Consider the following 23,465-nt stretch of genomic DNA (forward strand, 5'->3'; position numbering starts at 1 on the left):
ACCTTGTCATGCATGGAAAAAAAAATACCGTCATGTACCGTGAAACCGGTATCATTTTGAAAAATATCGTGATATAAATTCTTGGTCATACCGCCCAGCACTAATATTAATTATTCTAGATAATTGGTGGTGTTATTAATATTACAGATTATTAAATATTTTGGCCTGTTAGATAGATTTGAACTAATAATAACAGTTTCTAATAAGTACTCTCACCTCTGATAACATATTTGTTGCACACTTTTTGTCTAATAGCTACACATTGTTTAAAAGCAGCTTTACAGAAAATCGTGATGTTAAAGCAATAAGCCCCGTGAAGCCGTGGTTTACAGTGAATTTATAACAACTAAGGGGTGTTGTTACGACACGAAGTGGTTGCCGAGCAACACACAGAAGTAAACAAAGGTGGTTCCAACAAAGTGGTTGCCAAGCAACACACAGAAGTAAACAAAGGTGTATGTTTGTAGTGTAATTTACAACAGCTTCGAATGTGGCTCAACCAATCAGAATCAAGGACCGGAACTATCCGTTATATAATAATGTTTATATTATCTTAAAGGGATTGTTCACCCAAAAATGAAGTTTCTGTCATTTACTCACCCTCAAGAAGTTCTAGACCTATATGTGTTTCTTTCTTCTGTGGAACACAAAAGAAGATCTTCTGAAGGATGTTGGTAACCTAACAGTTGACAGTAGCCTTTGATTTCCACAGCATGAAAAAAATACCATGGAAGTCAATGGCTACCAGCAGCAGTTTATCAATATCTTGACACACTTCCATTTTGAGTGAACTATCCCTTTAATATCTTCATACCATGTGGTTTCATTAAGCAAATTACATCTGTGTGATAATACAGTTTACATTTTCAAACAATATACAATCTATACTGTATATTATCACTCTAAGCAAGAGTACTGTATGTATGCAGATAAAGTTGGACACACTTATATATTCAACCTTGTATGAAGAGCTGTGTGGTGAAAGATTTGTAATATAGTAGGTATCACTTTACATGAGTGTACTTTATGTACGTGGATAAAGTTATACATATATGCAACTTTATAAGCTGTGAGATAATAGTTTACATTTTGCGACAGAAGATTAGCTATATATTGCTGTACATGAGTATACTGTACTCAAGAAGTTTCACATACTGTGTATCCAGGTAAGCTTGGAGTTACTTGGAGTAGTTGTAGAATTAATTCAGGTTATTAATTTGTTATGTGGCAGTGTTTCCCACAGTGGCGGCATATATATGCAAATTCATTCTCAGCCAGCGGGAGGCGCTTGTAGAGCGGTTAGAGATCGAGGTTCCCCGGTAACGGCAGTACACAAAGCATGGCTCCGCTCACAAACGCTGTTTTAGTTTATCAGACATTACATGCAAGATGAAATGAAAATGACATCCAAAATTTTCTGAAGACAGTCGGTTTCCTTCAGAAATACAGTGATATAAAAGCACCCGCACCGGGTTTCAGTTTTGAAACATGCAGTGCTCGTGTTTATTCAATGAAGTCAAAGCCTTTCGGAAAATCTATTTGTGGCGGTCAGTTTTGATATTGTGGCGGGCACCACAAATAAATCAGTGTATGGGAAACACTGTGGTGATATTGGGGAATTATAAAACGTGAGGTTTTGTTCAGTGTATAACAATTTGTTTTAGTGACAACAAGCCTAATTACTGTTATCACTGACATGGTTAAGTGATGCATATGTCAGTTAAAAATTGATCATATCACCCAACCCTCGAGCAGTTTAACTGAAGATTTATACTTATTCGTAACACATTGTTCACGGTACATAATTCAGTTTCTTGATTCCTCACAGGAATATGAATGGCCTGGATCCCGGTGCCCTGACGGCCATGGCTTCCCCGCGGCCCGTGTCTCCTCCTGGCATGCTCCCTCTCAGCGTGTGAGAGACTTTCCCAGCGACCTCCACACAAGCTCGGACGCAATGTGGAAACAGAGGGGACACTCCAGAGATTGTGTGAGTCTGTGTGAGTGTGTGTGTGTGCGAGAGAGACTGAGATGACGTGCCTCGAGCGTGTCTGACAGATACATGTCAGGCGTGAGGGTCCGTTCCTGGACTGAAGCGCGAGCTTCAGTCCACCTCTGTTCTTCTCACGAGGTCTCACCTAAAGCCAGCAAAATGACAAAGGTCTGAGTCGGGCCACAGCTTTTGTGTGAGTGTTTCAGTGTGTCGCACAATTTAAAAGACGTTCAAGGGATTTTCTTTTTGAGGTGAACGTCGCTGTATGCTTGATGCCAATGCGTGTGTGTGTGATCTGAGGCAGTTCTGAATGTCCCCTCAGCCTTGATTTACACGTTCACTGTTTTCAGCTTCGGTAAAGGGTCTAAATGTGGAGGTCCGCAGATGTTTTTACTGGAATGAATGCCAAGAAAACGTGTTCAATAGCATGGAAACATCTGCTATTACTATTATTAACCCAGTTACATCAGCAGACTGGTCACCAGTTTGCATGATGCAACCACTATTTTAGGGCTTCAGAAGGTTTGTATGTATGTTTCTGAAACTGCACTTCAAAATCCCACAGTTAAGTGATGTTTACTGTGTCTAGATTCACGGGCCACAGTGGTCACGATGCAAACCAAACCGTAAGTACTGTTTCACTTGTGTAACTGCTTGGACTGTAAATCAGTCTCTGTGCGGTGTGACCTTCCTCACAGAACTTGTCAGTGGTTGTATGAACCTCATTTCTATCCCATGTGCCTCTGCTGGGTCTGCTGGTGAGTTTGTGGAACTGAAGCCAGCTTTTGTTTATCACAGGGTTTAAGTTCAGTTCATTTACGTCAAACTTTAACATCAAGTATAGTAGGGCTGCACGATAAATCGCATGCTATATTTAACGCGCATCTTGTCAGAAAGCCGTTAAATATAGCATGCGATTTATCGTGCAGCCCTGAAGTATAGGAGCACTTGTCAGTGTTAATTTCTCTCGTTGAGTCTTTGATTTCACAGTTATCACGCACTTTGTTGACTGTTTTGTTATATCTCATGTATATAGATTTGTAAACATAGCAGCGATGCCCTGTCTGTAGATACTAAAATTGGGCTGATGTGCTGTTTAATTTATTTGAGAATCTTTATGGTGTGTTTTGACACAGAGTGAATTTTACATACTGTGCATTGGTTTAAAAACATATATCAATGTAAAATTGGTTGTCTAATATGTGCAAATAAATAAAGGGAAAAATGGGCATGGAGTTACTTTTTTTTTTTTTTTTCCAACATTGGTCATGAAACTCATTTTAGATTTGTGCTTTACTGACAAAAGTGGTTTGTTTGTTTGTTTGTTTGTTTTTAGAGAGAAATTTATTTATTTATAACTATATATGTTTAGGGTTATTTAAATTATTTAATACAGTATTTACAATATATTTGTTGTACTTGTTAAAAGAACAATAGAAGTTGTGTACCACTTTACAATAAGGTTAATTTGTTAACATGAACTAAGAATGAACAATAGTTCTACAGCATTTATTAATCTTAATATCAATTTCAGGATTTACTAATGCAGTATTAAAATCACAAGTTTTGTTTGTTAACATTAGTTAATGCACTGTGAACATGAACAAACAATGAACGACTGTATTTTTAACATTAACGAAGATTAACAAAGAGTCTAATGAGGTATTCGTTCGTTCATGTTAATTCATATATTAACAAATGACACCTTATTTAAAGTTTTAGTTCACATAAGGTTTTTTTTTGCTTACCAGTGAACAACGGGAAATAAAATGTATTCATGTTTATAGTAAAATAGTTTGATGCATTCGTAAAATATATTTTATTAATTATTTTAATCAGAAATTTATTTCCATAACAATTAATGTTTATTAAAGTAATGTGCAAATTTAATTGCATGAATGAAATTGCATTGTCGTGTACTGTTTAGACATCTTCATGATGAAAAATAATAATAAAATAAAAACATACAAAGTTTGTTTTGATAAGAATTTAAATGTCACACTATAGTCATGATATTGCTGCCCTCTTGTGGTTCTTGGGAGCCGAGATTAATTACTAAAAAGGAAAATGATGCCTATTAGCAGCAGCACTGTGCTAACACTAAATTCTTATTAAAATGACATTAAATGCAATAAACACAATTTATAATAATAAATAAATTTGTGTATTCATATGCAATTTGTCATTGGATTTTTAGCACTGTCCTGAACAAACACCACAGTTTCTATAAAGTGTACAAAAAAGGGGGAATATGTGACTGTCCAGCATTACTTGATCATTTATTATTATTATTATTGGTCCTCAAGCATTGCTGTTTTACACTCAGCACAGTCAACTATTTACCATAGAGACCAAACGCAACGCTGAGACAATGAAACTGACAGACAACACACAAAGCAACAATTTTCTTTAATACATACAAATATATAAATAAGTTACTTATTTTAAAAAGCAGTATCTATACACAAAACTAAAAAAAAAATCATTTACAAGATATAACATTTATAATTTAAGGCATCTAGAAATAAATGTAAAAAAATCATTCATTGCACAATCTCACATTCTCTGATGTTTTCTACATTCATTTGTTCCCAGAAGAATCTAAATTACAGTAATGTGAATGTCAATTACAACTGGCCTTTGTTAGCAATCCTGAAGGAGGCTAGAGTAATAACTGAAATCAGGCTTTCGAGATGTTTTGAGAGATGATCTGAAGTGATTAAAGTTCCCATGTGGCACCATCTAAGGACTATGAAAAGTTAAACCAGCGATTCTGGTCCAGTCTATTTTTACAGCAGTCCAAGAACCTTGCTGCACTATATCTGTGTACATGAGCTATGACAAATACATCTGATTGTCCACTAACAAGATAAAGATAAGAAAAGACTGAACAAAATGAGTATGGTCAAATACACTGGCCACACATCACACATTAGTCTCCATGTCTCTGATAGTGTTACCATGTAAAGGCACTGGACTGTAATCACAGTCTATGGTCATCTTAGTGCTGGGCTTCAGTGAGTTGATGTCTTTATGAGTGAAGGCGCTCTTGACCTCTCTGCACTTCTGTCTGTCCAGCCAGTAGAAGGACATCATGATGAAGAGACCAGCGGTGGAGCCGTTTATGCTGCAGGCGAAGAACACATAGGCGTATTGGCTAGTGCTGTCAACCAGGATTCCTGGGAAAGAAAAAAAAAGTCACATAATCCCCCACTTCTCAGCAGCTTTTGTTTCCAAAATGATGTTTGACATTCATTTTCTCCATGTGCATTTCAGAAATGAAAATGCATGGATGAAAACCCATGAATTAAATAAAGCGCTGTACTTCAAATTTGAAAAACAGTACTTTTATGATGCGATCTATGCCAAACCATGAATCTTTGACTTAAAGGGGTCATATGATGCGATTTCAAGTTTTCCTTTCTCTTTGGAGTGTTACAAGCTGATTGTGCATAGATAAGATCCCTGAAGTTGCAAAGACTAAAGTCTCAAATCCAAAGAGATATTCTTTATCAAAGTTAAGACTCTGCCACACCCCCCTAAAATGGCTCGTTCATCTTTAAAAAAGCATCATATGACCCCTTTAATCAAATGAGCAGCAAAGTCTGGCCCCTGCTGGTAGATGATGTAACTACAGTATTGTGTGTGGCATACCATTTAATTGCGTTTGTAATTTAATACGAATTGCCAAATATTCAGTTAAAGGTGCTGTATGTAAGTTTTTGACTCTACTAAAGCATAACAATACCATAATATATTTGCAGATATTTAAGAAACATGCTAAGTTAACATACTTGTTTATCTGAAAAACAATGCTACAGTCAGTTATTCTCCTTTGAAAATGTGCGTTCCGGGCCGGAATGTCGGTCTCTGTTTTGGTTTGTGAAACCCGCCCACTGCCAGTTTACCCAATTGTATTTCGGCACCCCGGGTTGCCAGTTGGCCGAAAACACAGCGTATTTCATTTCATTAATCGTCAAGTGCGCTCGTTCCTGTTGGTGTCCTCAATCTGGCAACCTGCGTGTGCGTCAAGTCTGAGGAGGAGGGGCCGGGTGAAAAAAACCCTCTCCAATATTTTGAATCTGGACTGCAATACCTAGTTCAACCACTCGGTGTCAATCCTACATACAGCACCTTTAAGATACCATTGAAAAGTTTGGGGTACTAAGTAGGAATTTTAAATGTTTTTTGAAAAGTCACCAAGTGCATATATAAAATATATTAAAAACAATAATATTGTGAAATATTACTACATATTAAAATGTAATTTATTCCTGTGATGGTAAAGCTGAATTTTCAGCATCATTGAAGGATCAACAGTGTCTCATGATCCTTCAGAAATCATACTAATATGCTGATTTGCTGCTCAAGAAACATTTCTTATTACTATCAATGTTGAAAACAGTAGTGCTGCTTAATATTTTTGTGGAAACAGTGATACATATTTTTTAAGATTCTTTGATAAATAGAAAGTTATTTTGCAACATTATAAATGACTTTACTGTCACTGTCAATCAAGTCCTTTCTGAATAAAGTATCATTTGAAAAGAAGTATGAAAGTATTTTTGAAGAATATTCAAAAATGGAAGAATATATTATATTTACAGTTTGTAACAGTCATTTTTGTCCATACAATGGCAGTCAATAGAAACCAAAATATCTATTTGTGTTCCACAGAAGCAATAAAGTCACTCGCTGGGGTATATTTGTAGCAGTAGCCAACAATACATTGTATGGGTCAAAATTATAGATTTATTTTTTCTTTTATGCCAAAAATCACTAGGATAAAAATAAAGATCATGTTCCATGAAGATATGTAAATTTTCTACCATAAATATATCAAAACTTATTTTTTGATTAGTAATATGCATTGCTAAGGACTTCATTTGGACAACTTTAAAAGGTGATTTTCTCAGTATTTAGATTTTAATTTTTTTGCACCCTCAGATTCCAGATTTTCAAATAGTTGTATCTCGGCCAAATATTGCCCTATCCTAACAAACCATACATCAAAAAAAATTTACCCTTATGATTGGTTTTGTGGTCCAGGGTCACATATGAGGGTGAGTAAATGATGACTTCTAACTATCCTTTTAAGCGCCATAAAAAAATCAGGCTGATAGTATATATATCATTGTTTAACACCCTTAGAGCTCTTTCTTGAAATGTTTTGTTATTGCTAAACATCAGCCTGCTGTTGTGCAACGAAGTGCTCCTATCATAGACTGATCAGCACCTCATTGCTGTGTGCCTTGACATTTATGTTTCCTTGGTAATGATGACTGGAGAGGATCCCTAGTGCTTGATGTTCTGCTCACCTATACAAGCCTTTCTGGACACCGGCCTGTAAATGAACTGACAATCTCATCGACTAACGTTAAGATTATGACTGACCTGCTACCAATGACGTCACATGACCCTCACAGAATCACACACACACACACACTAAACCAACCCCTCACAGAAAACAGAAAAAAAAGAAACTTCATTCTGTATGATTTATAAGCTGTTTTCCTCATGGGGACCTAAAAAATGGTCCCCACAAGGTCAAACTTAAAATGACTATGGGGACATTTGGTCCCCATAAAGTAGGGAATGCCAGTTACACACATTGAACAGACTTCTTTCTTCCTTCTATAAAGGGATTAAAATTCTCTCATAATTTACTCATACTTCCCTGGAACACACACAAAAATGATGTTAGGCGAAAAATGCTGGTCTAATCTTTTATGAGAGCATATAATGACTATGGGATGTCAAGCTCCAAAAAGCAATATATATTATTATTATTATTATTATTATTATTATCAAGAGTAATAAAACAAAAGCAGGGGAAGTGATCTTTTGTGTGTATTTCCTTTGATCCTAACATTTAAATTGATCCCAGCTCCCTATCATTTGACCTATAAAAGGAAGCAGTGAGATGGATACCGAGGCCCACTGGCCTACAGTGCCAACCTAAAAAACAAACAAGAGAAAATAACAGTAATTACTTATATTTATCTTTAATTATTAATTTAATTACTTACTTTTATTTATACAATTTTCTTAGTTTATTTATAAAAAAGTAACCTCCGCTGATTTTTAGATTTGTTCCAAATAAATATGAGTATAGTAATTTACAGAAGCCATTCTGAGTTGAATGATAACCACTTGCAACTGAGTAGGAAAATAAAATAACAATACAAAATAATAATAATAATCATAATAAAAATAAAAACAAGAAAAAATCAGTCATAGGACAGGCCAACACTTTTTTTCAGTTCTCCTGATGCCCAGTCCGGGCCTGCCAAGTACAGTGCAGGTGGAGGGGAAACAATTTAGGCAAAATGCTGACATAAATTGTGGTTTGCTTATTACAAAGCTATTCTATGACTTTAATGGTTGGAAATTATACATGAACTGACTATCTACTTCAAAGGAACTACTTTTATGGTGCTTTTTTGTTTGTTTTGGAGCTTGAGAGCCACTTCGTTGTTGTATGGAAAAGAACACAGTCTATGCACTTACACAAAATAAAATCACATGAAGGTGAAATTTTTTGTCCTTGACAAATACGAGCAAGCATACTGTTTTAACCTACTGATGCAGTACTAAAGCATATGCAAACTTTAGAGAAAAAAAAAGCATTACATCACCTGCTAACGGCGGGCCAAGCAGAAACATGATGCTCTCCATAATGCTGATGAGGCCCAGAGCGGATGGGAAGCGGCTCATCTCGACCGTGTCCATCAGTACGGTGAACAACAAGGAGCCGACGAGGCTCATAGAAAACCCAAACACTATAACATACACCAGCAGCACTGGGAAACTCGTCGCCATCCCGCAGATGCAGTTGCTTAATCCGTTGATCAGCACCGCCACGGCAAACGGGTAGGCGAAGTTATGGCTTCCACGGAAGCGAGGCAGCCCAAAAACCAGCGCCGTCACAGGCCGAACGATGATGTTGATCAACCCCAGGATGGCCATCAGTAGAGCGGCTCGGTCTTGCTCCATGCCGTAAGTGGTGGCATAGGGAACCAGGTAAACGAGGGGCACCACGAAGCCCAGCATCATCCAGGACACCCCAAGAGCGTAGGCACAGAAGTACGGGTTACTGCACAGCAGGTCGAAAGCCATGTGCCTGCGCAGGAAAGGCATGACGGTGGAGAGAGTGGCCCGCAGACGGCCTTTCAGACCCTCTCGTTCCTGAGTAATGGAAAGGCAATTGGTTTTGAGTTGGCGATTGTTCGTCTGTCCGGTTCTGGCTTCCATCTTTGGTTTGGCCCCAAGGGGGCGCATTACGGCCCCACAAATGCAGCAGTTCAGCAGCACCCCTCCCAGCACCAGAAAGCTGCCCCGCCAGCCAAAGTTGCTGAGCAGATAGTTGGCAAGCAATGGTAGGGTGCTCAGCCCGAGTGCGGTGCCAGTGGAAGACAAGGCGTTGGCGAACGCCCTGCGTCGCACAAAGTAGTGGCCCACCATTGTGATCGATGGCTGGAAAGACAAAGAGAATCCCATTCCTGAGAAGGAGAGGTGATAATTCAGTCCATGCGGCCTACTGAGCAATCGTTTTCACACCGAGAAGGTAATATACAGGCCTACCTACCTGTGATAATGCCAGCAGTGATATACAGCTCTACCATTGTCTGTGCAAATGAGCTGGCTGCCATTCCCAGTCCGCTCAGGATCCCGCCGATAATTATTGTCGCACGGCAACCGAGGCACTCCACGAGAACACTACATATGGGGCCTACGGAAAGACAAAGGCATTGTAATGTGAACAATGATGAACACGGTTGGTCTCGGTGTGCACACATTAGCTGCATCTGACTTACAGATGATCCCGTTTAATGACTGCACACATATGCAGATGATGACAAACAATGGTAGCTATTTGGTATTGAAACTCTATATCTGCAAATTAAAGTTTGGTCGCTGCATTTGATAAGCTCTGATAGAAAGGCCTGAATTTGATTATGGGGTAATATGATGCTGCCCACATAAACATGGACTAGATTTACAGAAATAACTCAAATGTATGGAACCTTACAATGACATGCAGAGGAAAAAACTACACAAATTAAGATTTTTTTTTTTCTCATGACTTACTTATTTGGAACTTCTTTTTAGTAAATGGTGGCTGTTTTGTGCTAATTTGTTCCCTAGTTTTGAATTTGTTAAAACGATGTAATAGATTAGTACAATTTAGCCAAGATTAACTGAAAGGGAGTGAATTATGTGTGAAATTAGGCCTGGGCGATTAAATGGTATCAATATTTATCGACGGTACACCTTCTTCGATATCGATAGAAAAATTGTTCGATATAGGCATGTGCTATAAGTGACGCAGACAGCACACACAAACACGAACACATGCTGAAATGAGTGCTGTGCCTGCCTGTGATGAGGAGATTGTGAATAAAGAATGAATATTAGTTTAATTTAAAATAAACATTTGCATTTGAATGTTAGGAGTGCGTCAGGGTGCGTCATCAGTGATAATGATGTAAGTGACGTTGTTGCATTCTAATGTTTTGTTAGTCTAGCCCACGAGACGCACCGCTGCTGCGTTATTCATTCAAAATATTAGAGAAATATAGAAGCTCAATGTGGAGAAGATCTTGATTAGGTTAAAACCGAAACCAAGCCATTCACACAGAACGCATATTCAGCGCATTTTTTAGACGGACAAATATGACTGCTGCACTCGCGTCTCACACAAGAGATGTAGCCATAAAATGTCAATAATTATCGATACCAAACGATATGAAACATTATATAGTTGATACATGTTTTAGCTATATTGCCCAGCCCTATGTGAAATGTCACCACATATTAATAATTTGTGGCCACAATATTTTTATTTATTTATTTTTTTCTGTGCGGGGCTCCATATAAATGCATAATTTGGACTCTGAAGCATAGCTGGGCAACTCTGGCTTCGAATTCGAGTTGCCCAACCCTGCTCTAAAGAAACAGTTCCCCCAAACATATTTTCATTATTTACACGACATGATGAATATAGTCATTCCAATTTTGTATGAATTTCATTCATCATTGAAACACAAAATGAGATGTGTCGGCAGAATGTCTGAACTGCTCTTTCCCATCAAGGAAAGTAGATGGTTTCCTTGTCCAACAAGGACAAAGAAAACCATTAAAGTAGATCTTTTTGTCAGAGCTCTCATTTTCAATGAAAGCAGAAGCTTAGAAATTCTGTCTAAGATGTCCATTTTGTGTTTTACGGAAGAATAAATATACGGGGTTGGAAAGATATGAGGGAGAATAACTGATGAGAACATTTTTATCTTTGGGTGAACTAAACCTTCTTAGTATTGTCTGCACTCAACTGATATACTTCTGTCACTGTTTACATTTTGGTAATAAAATATGCTTAAAGGGGTTATGAAATGGAAAATCAAATGTCCTTGATGTTACTTTCAATGAAGGCATACTGCAAGTTTCATAACTCCAAAAATATGAGGTTTTTTTTTCAGCCTTCTAAAACACCAGGATTTGAAATCTGTCATGATTTTGCTCTACATTCCTCTTAACATGCGCATGCAAATCAGGTAAGTGCTCTTAATATGGAAGGTGGATGGAGCCAAAAATCCTTTAAAGGAACGCATGAAATGTGACCATGTCAACACACACTATTTGTCCATGATAACGCCTTAAAGCATCAGTTTTCTTCATGTTTTTTTAGCATGTGTAAAGACGCAGAGTATTACCGCATTAAGATTATGAATTTGTCTCTAAATGTGCGCACATTCTGGCTGTGTTTTGAACATATTATACTTTTTAAAACAGATATACCTCTATATTTACCCACATATTAATCCTCTTTAGTTCACTGTGGCATTGTTTTTCTGATATCTACTGTGCTAGAGTAAATTAATTAATGTTACAATATAAAATGTTACAATATAAAGACATTTCTTCACACACAACGTACCGATTGCATTATCCCTCATGAACAAATGTAACGTCTGATGTTTGGATACATGCATACCAGTGTATTATTATGATATCCTTCATGAATAATCATGACGTCTGATATGTTGTATACCAACGTACCTTCGAATCACATATGCAAATATAGTTTCAAATACAGCAATTTCATTGCCTGCTGTGTGTGTTGTCGCATTAACGTGCATAAACAGAATATGTTGACACAGTCAAATTTCACGAGTTCCATTTAAAGGTTTTTGGCCCCATCTGCCTTCCAAATTTTAACAACTCATGTCTGTCCATCCATCACAAGAGTGATTACTGTTGTAGAGTAAGAACGTACAACATTGTTCTGCACCTGTGCAAACCCTACCAAAAGATCACATTTTATTTTATTTTATTTTTTTTATCAAAATTATGTTGTGATGAAGTTCAAAGGTAAGTAAAAATTAATCTTCCAAAGTAAGTAAATTTATACTCATGTTTTGATATTTGGATTAAGTTATTGATTACATTTTTAGTAAGCAATTAGTCATTTATATTGGAATAATATATATTTTTTAAGTAATCCTCCTAAATCTGATCCTGTCCCAAACTCACATGTCTGGCATGTCTAACCACTCAAACAAATTGAGCAATGTTCTGAAACTGTTTATACTTTTCAGGAAATCAGCCTATTAGGCTTATTTATGGTTCTCTTAGCACATTAGCCTGGAAAAAAATTACACATCTTTAAAAAGTAATTTTATCAATTAGAGTCTGGAAAGGTATCATATCCCAAGACACAATGAGTGAAAACGAGTGTCAAAGAATATCATCACTTTATGGCCTTTTTTGTGTTAAATGAGAAACTTGATTTGATGTGACACTTTGCACCCATTGAGCACAACAGTTAGTACGGTGCAAATCACTTTTTTTTTTGGACCTGCGGTCCCCACGAGGGAAAAAAATGATTAAAATAGTAAATGATGTTTATCTGAAAGTATAACAATGCAAACAGGTTTTCTGTAAGGGGTAGGTTTAGAGTTAGGGTTTGGTTAGGGGATAGAAAATATTGTTCGGTCAGCATAAAAGTAATATAATTTCAAAAGTTTGGGGTTTCAGCAAAGACACATTAAGTTGATCAAAAGTGACAGTAAAGATATTCATAATATTACAAAAGATCTTTCTATTCATAAAAAAAAAAAATCCTGAAAAAGATGTATATGATTCCCACAAAAATATTAAGCTTTTTTTTTTTACATTGATAATGAGAAATGTTTCTTGAGCACCAAATCAGCATATTAGAATGATTTCTGAAGGGTCATGTGACACTGAAGACTGGAGTAATGATTCTGAAAATTCAGCTTCGCATCACAGGAATAAATTACATTTGACTATTTATTCAATAGAAAGCAGTTATTTTAAATTGTAATAAAATGTTAAAATATTATTGTTTTTACTGTATTTTTGATTAAATAAATGCAGCCTTGGAAAACACGAAAACACTAAAAAATCCTACAGACCCCAAACTTTAGAAGAGTAGTGAATCCTGCATTTAGTCATAAATTAATTGTGGTAAATTGATAAATCAATTACAAAAGTAAATAATTATAATATTAAATATACTCAAAATGAATTACTAAATACATGTGATTTTTTTTTCATATGAAGATCAATGTGATTTAAATCAAATGCAGTATGTATGATTTGTGTCTTTACTGTTATGTAGCAATGGTAATGGATTGTAATGGTTGCATATCTGGTGTACTTTGTCCTCAAGCACAGCTGCCTAGTAACGATGAATGAGCTGCATTAAGCTAAATGAAAACGCCGGCCCCCCCAAATCCTTTTCACCATGTCGACCATTCTTTGAGTTAGTGACTGGGATGGTGTGCAGTAACTGGATAAATTTCCATGTGAAGTGATATGTCAATGCACACTCCTTACAATTTCGAATCTCACAAGATGGCCAAATCTCCCGCTGTCATCCCTCTGCGTGTGTTTATGTTTCATGTTATGAAACAGATCAGTGTTGCACAACCAATTAAGTAGAGTAACTTGATAGAAGTGTTTTTCAGAGACTGTACATGACCCTGTGGTGCGGGTGAATGCGTCACAAAGCGTGGATGAACTAATGCATCAAACACATGAATCAGTAGTATTAGAGATCCTCCCTACCGCCTGCATGCAGCACTGCCATCATGATGGCTGGCACCCATGACGTTTCAGTGTTGCTGGCTTGGAAGTCGTTCTGCAAGTCTGTGTAAAATATCCCGATGCATGAAGGGAAAGCCAGAGTCATTGCTAAGACCAGAACGGTAGCCGCAACGACCACCCAGCCCCAGCCACCATCAGGTGCCACCGGGCCACCGCTGCTGTCCTCCGCTCCTCCAATGGAGTGATGCTGCACCTCTAGAAAACTGGAGGAGTCCTCTTCCTGTTGGTCCGGCTCTTCAGAGCCAGGATCTGTTTCTACGGCCTGCAGAGAGGACGTCCTGCTCCGCGTTACAGCGGTTGTGGCAGCATCAGCGCTGTTTGCCTGGGCCTGATGAACCTCCACACCCTCCGTCATTATGTCTCCTCACTCAAGCGTCTGCAGGGATGAGACAAGCACATTATCATCTATTACAGTATAACACATGTTAAATATGGGTTTATATTTTGGATTAAATAAATAAAAATAACAATCTTGTATTGTCAAAGGGAGATTCAAACTTCTTTAAAGTCGACTGCATCACATCCCCAAGACTTTCAAATGGGTTAATGTCCGGACTTTGTGGTGACCAATTTATGTGTGAAAATGATTGATCATGATCACTGAACCGCTATTTCACAATTTGGGTCTAATGAATCTTGACATTGTCATTCTAGAATATGTACATGGGTATGTCTTCTGACATGACTGTGTGAGAAATAAAAGCTACACTCTAGATCAGTTATAGGGTTAAAGGATTTGAATTGTTGCCAAACATACAACAACATGCCAGAAACATATTAATCACTGCGATAATGATCCAATCCTAGACTCAGTATTCAGTATTTGCTTATTTAAAGGGGTCATACGATGTTGCTAAAAAGAACATTATTTTGTGTATTTAGTGTAATGCAATGTGTTTATGTGGTTTAAGGTTAAAAAAACACATTATTTTCCACATACTGTACATGATTGTTTCTCCTTTATAAATATATATATATAAAGATAAATAAATAAATACAATATTTTTGAGGTTGATGCATGTTTTTATTCATATTATATTATATTATATTATATTATAGAAGAGCAGAGGCGGACAAAGTACTCAACTCCATTACTTGAGTGAAAGTACAGATACTGCTGGTCAAATATTACTCCATTTGCAATAAAGAGCTTTTAGATTGTAAAAAACCTATGGGGAAAAAAAACAAAACAAAACATAAATAAATAAATATATACCCACAAAAGCAGGATGTTAGTGATCTCACACAGTTCTGACAGTGTGTGCACAGATCTATGTGTAGCCATTCACTCACATTTGAACAGAGTGGACAGCGAAATCCTGTAAATACAGAGTGATAAGGAAGAAACAAAATCAAACCTGTCTTTCAAATGTAGTGAAGTTAAAGTCATAAGTTCCCAGAAAATATAATACTCAAGTAAAGTACAATACTCAAGTAAATGTACTTAGTTACTGTCTGCCTCTGTAGAAGAGTATAGTATATTTTGGCTGTGTAAGTATGCAAGTATTTCATTTTGACTTGGACTTAAGGCTAGGATTATAAACAATGTGCATTATTGATCTTAAGGTTTCTGCATTTTTGCATTTACATTTTTGAAATGCATTAGTGAAAACATTTAAATTGGTCTCAAAGTAGTCAGCTGTATAGTTTTTAATTCTGACGGTCCATTTTTAAATTCATATTCACTTCACCTTCTTTGAAACAGAATTTTATTCATAGGCCTACTTCATCATATTACACTGCGTTAGATCATATACCATATAGCTATGTCTCGTTATGATACACCAGGACAAAATAACCTGTCTGCATTGTTCAAGAATGATTCACGACGAATTAATTTGACTTGTTTTGACGTAGCATAAGTTTGACAGTAGCCTACAATGTAGCTTTACGACTACGAGAACGTTTTATAATTCTGAATTTTTCTTTTCTGCTCCATTGTAATAATAATAAGTCAACGTTCACCGGCGGCAGCATCACGCGCAGATAACGCAATCAGGTCCCGAAAAGCACCGGTTATCTGCACGGACCATTACGCGTTTGGAGTAACAGTCTCGACGATGATTTTTATTCGTTCATACGCTTCATATTCTGTTCACCTGTCTCCATGAGAGCGGCTTGACAAGCCAGAACTTGAACGCGCCGCAGGCTATCGGTTGTTTCATATTGGCACAGCGCGCAGCTTGAGTACTAAATCATTTTATCATAACACAGTTAAAAGTGCCTTGATTCACGATATAAAGTATCTAGATAATCAGATATCTCACCTTTATACCGCAAATCCTAATAACGCAAATAAAGCTGAGGTCAAAAGATAAAGACGCCACGCCTGCTTCATTTACGCTCAGTCATCTGTAGCTCAGCATGAACTCCAATAAAGCAGCCAGCAGGTTATTATGTCCGGCTGAATGCGACCAAATAAACACCAATGTGTTTCCCCTCACCTTTAGGAGGTAGATGACATCTGTACTTGACGCTGAGTGGTCCTCGTGTGAGCTGCTGTTGACTGCACGCCCACCCCTGCCCTGTGGCCCGCGGGACTGAGAGAGAGAGAGAGAGAGAGAGAGAGAGAGACGGGATGCATGCATTAGACACAACTCGTGACTGTACTTTATAAACTACGTTATGATTTCTTAATCAGTGCCCCTTTGACACGCTATCGGACTCTGACGTAATAACATGGCAGTGTAGCCAATCGCATGCACGTCAATGCGCAGAGCATCCTATCATGATAAGACACTGCATGAGCTTTTGCTTTTTTATACCATATTTTTTTGTTGATGTTTGGTAGTTATAGCCACTGCTCCTCCCGGTGACAACTATTATGGGGTTAAAGTAAAAAAAAACGTAAAAGTACACTAATATAATGATCAATATTCAAATATTAATACAGAATTATATTGAAGATTGTGTTTTATACAGTTTGTGGTGCGGAGTCATTCTGGAGGTGAGCATTAAGTGCTCTAGCATTTGATGGCTGTCAGATAAACCTTTTAAACAGGTGTTCTTTTTAGCTTGCTTGTGGATTACTGCACCTGTATATTTTCAAGCATGGAAATGTACTGATAACACACACACATATGTGTGTATTTACATGTATATATTTATATTCATATAATTTATATAATATATAAATAATTTAATATATAAACGTAAATTTTTTTTCTTATATATATGCATGGATGTGTGTGTATTTATATACATAATAAATATGCACAGTACACACATATTATGTAAACAAAAACTTTTATTTTGGATGCAATTAATCGCTATTAATCGTTTGACAGCACTAATATATATATATATATATATATATACAGGGCCTAAAACAAACTTTTTGCCACACCTGCCAATGGCCGGTGACATGATAAAATTTACTGGCCAAAATTTTTTTTTACCGGCCATGAAACTCTTTTTGCAAAAACAGGCAGTTATAACTACTACAATGACTAAATATTTTTACAATATTTTTTAATTTGTCCTGCTGGTGCATTTTCCCTCAATTTTACCTATTAATTATAGCCATTCAACATTACAGTATAATTGAAAGCCATTATTTTTAACATTTAATAGGCTCTGAAATATATAACAACTTTCATTAAAGGGGTCATATGATGCTGCTAAATACAACATTCTTTTGTGTATTTGGTGTAATGAAGTGGGTTTATGCGGTTTAAGGTTCAAAAAACACATTATGTTCCACATACTGTACATTAATGTTTCTCCTCTATGCCCCGCCTTTCTGAAACGCGTCAATTTTTACAAAGCTTATCGTTCAGAAATCATTCTAACAAGTCAGAAAACACAATGACAAATTCGAAAACAAAATAAGTCAGAAAACACAACGACAAATCAGACAAACCGGAAGAGGTAGGTATAGTTTGAGACAGCCACCGCTGACTGGACGAGACATCTGTCAATCAACGTATACAGGAAAAACCAGCCAAAGAACAGCAGAGTCGTGGTAGAAAGTTCGGAGATGGTATTAAAGTAGCTCAGTTTAAATGTATTGTTTGAATTGCCCTTACTATGGAATTAAAACTACGGGGTGTCTATTTACATTCCGTTAAAAGTGGTTGTAATTCATCAGCTCCAGTGGTGCAGATGGATAAGTGCGTGTCACTGGCTTTTTGACGCGATCGACCCGGGTTCGATCCCGCCTTTTGCCAAACTGTTTTTTCCCCCTCCCTTTTCAAATTAGTTTAAGCTCAGATACACTAATTACAAGCATAGATAAATACAGCATAAAGTTACAAATAAAGTAAGGTCTAACTGTAGTGTATTCAGGTACAGACATGTAATAATTAGGCCTAAATGTAAAATAACACTTTAGTGTTCACTCACTGTATAAATTAAATATATTAGTCTTTGTTAAAGCTATGTTTTGTTGTTTCATTAACATTAATGACTTAGCAGCAGGTATTTATAGGTTGCTGTCACTTTAAAACTGAATGCACTGATCCAATATAATGATTACATTTAAATGGACATCAGTAATCTACTTATTTACCAAATTCTAAATTTACACAATACACGTGTTGCTTTTAGAATATTCCTTTTATGTTCCCGTTTTACATGTTATACAGTTTCTCGTGTTTCATTTTTAATTTACTGAAAGCTTCAAGTGCAGTTGACCACTGCCGTGTGTGTATCCTGTCGCAAAATGCGGCGAAAAGTCCTACACGACAGTAATAGTGTGATTAAGGTCTGTACATCTATACAGGCCGAAATTTCGGTGCATCCCATGTACCTACGTATCATTGATCTACATATGTATTATGTATCAGTTGTACTTTTTGTTTTATTTTGGAGTATTTGGTTCTGAATATTCTTTACTATTTGTTTTAAAGGCCTGCAAGTGAGATCAGCAGAGCATCAACTAGCATTTGTCCTTCAAACAGCCATCCTAATCCAGCTGAAGGTCAATCATCCACAGATGCTGCAACTTTACAACTTGTTGACTTAACAGAAGATGATCTAATACTGGTAACGTGGTGTAGGCTTTTATAGATTGGAATTTGCTCATTTTTCATATCTGTCACAATAAACATATTGGGCTTTTTTTGGAAATAATATAATTTATATTCCCAAAATTGGTACCACACAGTCTTGAACTTGCATCCCCTCACACAACAGTCAAGCAACTCAATGGTTTTCTTGATGGTGTTTGGAAAAATTATCAAATTCTGTTTAATAAGTAGTCTATATATTTATTACTTACCAGGAGTCCTTGGATGAATCCATATGTTGTCAGCAGGATCTAGAGTTCCAGGAGTCTTTGCTCGAAGACCAAGAAAAGGTATGTCTTGCAAAGTTCAAAAACAGTTAAAGGGGTCATCGGATGTCCATTTTCCACAGTTTGGTATGATTCTTTAGGGTCTTACTGAAAAGTCTATAAAATACTTTGGTTAAAATTTCTCAATGGTAGTGCAAAACAACACCCTTTTTACCCTGTCAAAAACAGCTGTTTACAGCAGGCCATTTTGGTGCATGCCCCTTTAAATGCTAATGAGCTCTGCTCACCCCGCCCCTCTATTCCGTGGGGTGATGAGGCGTTCTCTGAGAGACTGTAAACTTTAGCCACATTCATTGTGAAAACTTGCTAGCTAGTACATTATTAGGAAAGGCGATTCACAAAGATTAATAAAAAAACTTGTACTCACTTCTGTAGGTGAGGCTGGATCATGAATGATTCGCGCGAACATTGACGCATTTAGGTAGATCGGGGGTGCATTCCCTTCAAAAACAAACGTAATCCACTGCGTCTAAAGGGGCTCAGATGTTGAGAGTAAATGACGACTGCAACGCTCATTATTACATCCAACAACAAGACATGTGAATTGCTTAGGAGTCATTCTTGTCTACAACTGCTCTGGCGTCGAAACAATGGCGGACTGATGACAGCTCACTCAGGGCGGGTCTGTTATAAAACGCTTGTGTCAATCAACAATCGTGGGAGGGGCCAGCCAGTGTGACGTCACACCGCCAAGAATCTGAGAACGGCTTGATATGAGAAAGGGATTTGAATTTATCGAGGTTTTAAAAAAAGCACTAGGTGGATTTTTATCATTATAAGGTAGATGTGTACACATACTGCCAAGACACATTTCAGTTCAAACAACATGTAAAAGTGAATTTTGCATCTGATGATCAGTACACTCATTAAAACTTACAGGAGTTGTATCAGTGTTCTTTAATAAATATAATTTTTAAACTCTCAAGTGTAGGAGATTGATGAATTTAACTTTTATAATGTACAAAATTCTAGGAGAGGAAGGACTAGAGTTGGGTACTGTTCACATTTTAACCGGTATTGGTACCTGAAATTCGGTACCGGTACCCAACGGTACCTTTTTTTGGTACTTTGCTCTCTGTGTAATAACAAAAATATTTATTACAGGAAACCATATGGCCTTAGAAATGTAACCACAACGCAATTCGGTCGGTAACCTTAAAAAAAAACCAGTTCGGTACCCAACCCTTGGAAGGACCCCCCTACAGGGGCCGAGGTCCACCCACCACAGTCCCAGGAAATAATGTGTGAAACAGTGCTGTTATGCTTTTGTAGATTGGAATCAAAGTCTGTTTAATAAATAGTCTACCTGTTTATTACTTGGATCCTTGGATGAATGGAGATGCATACGTTTTCAGCAGGGTCTAGAGTTTCAGGATTCTTTGCGTGCAGACCAAGAAAAGGTATGTCTTACAGTTTATGTGGGTTTAGCTAAAAACTTTTTTCAATAATGTCGCATCCACAATCAGAACACACACTCAGTTCTTCACCAAACTTAGGACCGTTTAAAATAAAATTTTGCAACCGACTAGTCTAACCCCGTCCCCCGGAGTAGGGTTGGGTACCAAAACTTATATGGCACTAGGGCTGCACGATATATCGTTTCAGTATCGATATCACGATGTGTCATGCGATATCCACAATGTTTAGATGTTTAGTATACTGATTGGTATATTTATACTGATCGTTTTTTGCTCACACACAGACACCATGTCTACACCGAACGTGACAAAGCGACCGTTTCAAATCACTTTGTATCAGTTCGTCATAAATAGAGTGAGGCAGCTGTTTACTGTTGGAGATTTGTCGTGTCGCGCTGCATCTGTAGACAGCATCACTGATTATAATGGGTTCAGTATTTTGTTGCGTCGCATCGCACCATGCCGCTCGCGTCCGGTGTAGACACGGTGAGAGCCACGCAGATGCACATCTGAATTCTGTTCACTTCCGCGACTATTTGTGCGACATTATGTCTTTTTGATTTACTCACCTACAAAATCACCCCAGTCATTGATTATTTTTTTCCAAATAGAGCTATTCAAGTCATCTGGTGATTTTTTTTTTCATATCGCAATATATATCGCAGAAGAACAAAATATTGCAATGTGAGGTTTTTTTCAATATCGTGCAGCCCTATATGGCACCTATCTGACTGGTATGGACCGAATCAGAACGCAGATTTAACTTCGGCAACATTACCCATTATAGACATATTCAAATGAAATGAATCAATAGGCAGCGCAAGACCAATAAGTTCAAACACAATAGCCTATTATAAACAGATTTCCTCAAATAAAATTTAGTCCACATAAGTCAGCATGTTAAGTTATTGTTGTTCGTTACAATGGCAACCACTTGCGTGTCTGGGTTTGAACACACTTCTCGTGTATACAAAAGTATCTGTACACATGACGGGCAGCAAAATCTCAAGAAAAATTTGACGTGTACTAACAACATTATTTAAGCGCATTCTCTTTGGGATGTTAACATAGAACATGTGCAAAGAAAATGTAAACTAGTATTTCCAAGTCGACAAGCAACAGCGGTATTGTTTAATTAACTAATCTGGTAATTTCGCACATCCCTACTTAGGACCAATACATGTCCAGCATTGTTTTGACGTGACGTGACGTGACGTGACGTGACGTGACATGTGGCCAAGTATGGTTTCCCATACTAGGAATTAGTGCTCTGCATTTAACCCATCCTTAGTGCACACACACAGCAGTGAACACACACACACCGTGAACACACACCCGGAGCAGTGGGCAGCCATTTATGCTGCGGCGCCCGGGGAGCAGTTGGGGGTTCGGTGCCTTGCTCAAGGGCACCTCAGTCGTGGTATTGAAGGTGGAAGAGAGCGCTGTACATCCACTCCCTCCACCTACAATCCCTGCCGGTATGAGACTCGAACCCGCAACCTTTGGGTATGAGTCCAACTCTCTAACCATTAGGCCACGACTTCCCCCAGTCAGATCAGATCCCTATAGCACCTCAAGAGATTGGCTTACTGTCATTGCATAATTTATGGTAAATGGAATTAACTGCTTTGTTTTTCATATTGATCAAAGCATGACCTGGAGAAGAAATCCTTGGAAAGAGAGGAAAGACGCAGAAAGGTATTATTATCTGAATAAGTACGATGATCTGTTTAGGGTTGGGAATTGAAGTGAAGTGGAGCGCGCGTCTGAAACGTCTCCCGTTCTCTGCGACTGAATAAATGCACTTCTTGTCAAGAGAAAAAATAACAGAAGCAGCCGTTGTGAGTGGGGTGTGAGCCAACCCTAGACCCGCCCCTTTCATTACCCATAATAGGGGCACTTTAATGAATTTTACAATCTTTCTAATCTTTGATTTAGACTAAAAACATTTTCATTTGAGTAAGGAAGCTGGCGTTTTGCCACTGCAATAGATGCATCTTACAGCATTAAGGTTAACAATTAGTAGATTAATTAATCGTTAAATTAAATGAAATTTTATCATAGAAAACAAGACATTTGAAGATGTCACCTTGGGCTTTTAACTGTGGCAAACATGTTTCACTTTCTTTTGACATATGCACCAAACTATTCATTGATTTATCAAGAACAAGGTAGGTAGGTCAACTTAAAATGACAGTAATTGTTGCAGCCCTAATTTATTATTATTTTACAGTTTAAATTCAATTTTATATATATATATATATATATATATATATATATATATATATGTAGTGTAATATAACTTGTGTTCGTTTGTTTGCTGGTTTTTATTGTATTTGTTATACTTGTATTTTTTGAATTGTTTTTGCCATGAACAGCATGCCATGAAGATGCTGACATGGCATTAAATAAAAATATACTACTACTACTTGAACTATATATATATATATATATATGTAGGCCATATATGAGAGGCAGCTGAGAATGGCTGGTATTCCTGAGGCACCTCATGGAGTTCCCCTCAGATTTAAACACCCCAGTGGCAATACCAGAACAAGAAGATTCATTTTATCTGAATCAATTCAGGTTGGTAATATGTACGCAATTTATCATTTGATAATATAGG

General features: G+C 37.3%; 2 protein-coding genes across 2 annotated transcripts in view; one reads left to right on the plus strand and one right to left on the minus strand.

The window, feature by feature from the left end:
• LOC107672491 (nuclear distribution protein nudE-like 1-B) overlaps positions 1 to 2,886 on the plus strand; it is a 16,124-nt gene extending 13,238 nt beyond the window's left edge. Inside the window, exon 9 of the mRNA XM_016465704.1 lies at positions 1,829 to 2,886. Within this exon, the coding sequence (XP_016321190.1) occupies positions 1,829 to 1,919 (91 nt within the window). The 3' untranslated portion in view covers positions 1,920 to 2,886. The remainder of the gene's footprint in view (positions 1 to 1,828) is intronic.
• Positions 2,887 to 4,484: 1,598 nt separating this feature from the next.
• LOC107672512 (monocarboxylate transporter 6-like) lies at positions 4,485 to 16,702 on the minus strand. The gene is made up of 5 exons (XM_016465738.1): positions 16,570 to 16,702; positions 14,087 to 14,501; positions 9,582 to 9,725; positions 8,632 to 9,495; positions 4,485 to 5,172 (listed from the first exon to the last, which is right to left on the minus strand). The coding sequence occupies exons 2-5, from the start codon at positions 14,478 to 14,480 to the stop codon at positions 4,919 to 4,921; spliced, it is 1,656 nt and encodes a 551-aa protein (XP_016321224.1). The 5' UTR covers positions 14,481 to 14,501; positions 16,570 to 16,702; the 3' UTR covers positions 4,485 to 4,918.
• Between the last annotated feature and the right edge of the window lie 6,763 nt (positions 16,703 to 23,465).

Source organism: Sinocyclocheilus anshuiensis, unplaced genomic scaffold (genome assembly GCF_001515605.1).
Source record: "Sinocyclocheilus anshuiensis isolate Anshui unplaced genomic scaffold, SAMN03320099.WGS_v1.1 scaffold1430, whole genome shotgun sequence".
Classification (NCBI taxonomy): Eukaryota; Metazoa; Chordata; class Actinopteri; order Cypriniformes; family Cyprinidae; genus Sinocyclocheilus; species Sinocyclocheilus anshuiensis.

Coding starts and splice junctions, on each gene's coding strand:
- LOC107672512 (XM_016465738.1), bottom strand. CDS start 14,480: ATGACGGAGGGTGTGGAGGTTCATCAGGCCCAGGCAAACAGCGCTGAT. Junction 9,726..14,086: donor GGCAGTGCTGCATGCAGGCG/GTAGGGAGGATC, acceptor GTCTTTCCGTAG/GCCCCATATGTAGTGTTCTC. Junction 9,496..9,581: donor CACTGCTGGCATTATCACAG/GTAGGTAGGCCT, acceptor TCTCCTTCTCAG/GAATGGGATTCTCTTTGTCT.